General features: G+C 29.0%; 1 protein-coding gene across 1 annotated transcript in view; it reads left to right on the top strand.

Annotated features, from left to right (window-relative positions):
• The window catches only part of LOC105462775 (fatty acid synthase-like), a 2,302-nt gene extending 1,987 nt beyond the window's left edge, over nucleotides 1-315 (top strand). Inside the window, exon 3 of the mRNA XM_011709627.1 lies at nucleotides 1-315. Coding sequence (XP_011707929.1) covers nucleotides 1-315 — 315 coding nt within the window.
• Nucleotides 316-1,004: the final 689 nt, after the last annotated feature.

Genomic DNA, 1,004 nt, shown 5'->3' with positions numbered 1-1,004 from the left:
TATGCCATATGTCCGCACATTAAATTAAACTGTGATGGTTATAAAGAAGAAGGAGTAACATATCCATCGTCGTTTATGCAAGAAACTTTACTAACAGAATTTTACAAAGAATGTGGAATATCAACATCTTGTTTGGATTACGTTGAAGCACATGGTACTGCTACCAAAGCTGGCGATCCCCCAGAAATTCAAGCTATCGCTAATGTATTGTGTAAGAATAGAGAAACTCCATTAATGATCGGCTCTGTAAAATCCAATCTTGGTCATGCTGAATCTGCCGCCGGTTTCGATCAAATAGCTAAGGTAAAACAATGACGTTTGTTTTCAATTATTTTTATTATTAAAATTTGCTTCCATTTTACGCAATTACATTTTTTCTGATATACTTTTATTATAGAGGTGTGCAAATAGTTCGAATTCGAATCAAATCGAATCGAATCACAGTGGATTTGATTCGAGTTCGTTTTTGAAACTGTACGATTCGAAATCAAATAGTTCGAGAATTTTGAATCAACAATTGTTTGATTTTGAATCGATCGCCTATTTTATTTGCTTTATATCTGCCGCGCGATCAATTATTCTTATTTAATAAATAAATATTTTTGATATATGTAATGTATATATCCATGTAGATTAACATAGAAAATATTTGAAAGCATTCTAACTATTCGTATGTACACATTTTTAATTATATATTTTTTAGTTCAAAATGTCAAACATAATATCATAATTTTTTGTAATGAGATGTAAATCGAAAACAGGTCTTCAGTTTGTTTAAATCACGTTCTTCCGCCGTCCTTGGTTAAATAATGTAATTCATAAATTTGAATATTTATTACGTTAGTATATAAATAATAAAAAATATATAAATTAACATGTAATGTATATCTGGGAAAATTTGATTCAGATTTTATCTGTATTCAAATTAGAGAAATTTGATTTGATTCGATCATGCAATACTTGATTTGTACCTCTATTTCTAACTTATTCTAATTTCTTCGCTC

Source organism: Wasmannia auropunctata, unplaced genomic scaffold, assembly GCF_000956235.1.
Source record: "Wasmannia auropunctata unplaced genomic scaffold, wasmannia.A_1.0 LD336095.1, whole genome shotgun sequence".
In the NCBI taxonomy this organism is placed as follows: domain Eukaryota; kingdom Metazoa; phylum Arthropoda; class Insecta; order Hymenoptera; family Formicidae; genus Wasmannia; species Wasmannia auropunctata.
The sequence above is the reverse complement of the archived record's forward strand: the minus strand, read 5'-3'. Positions and strand labels throughout refer to the sequence as shown.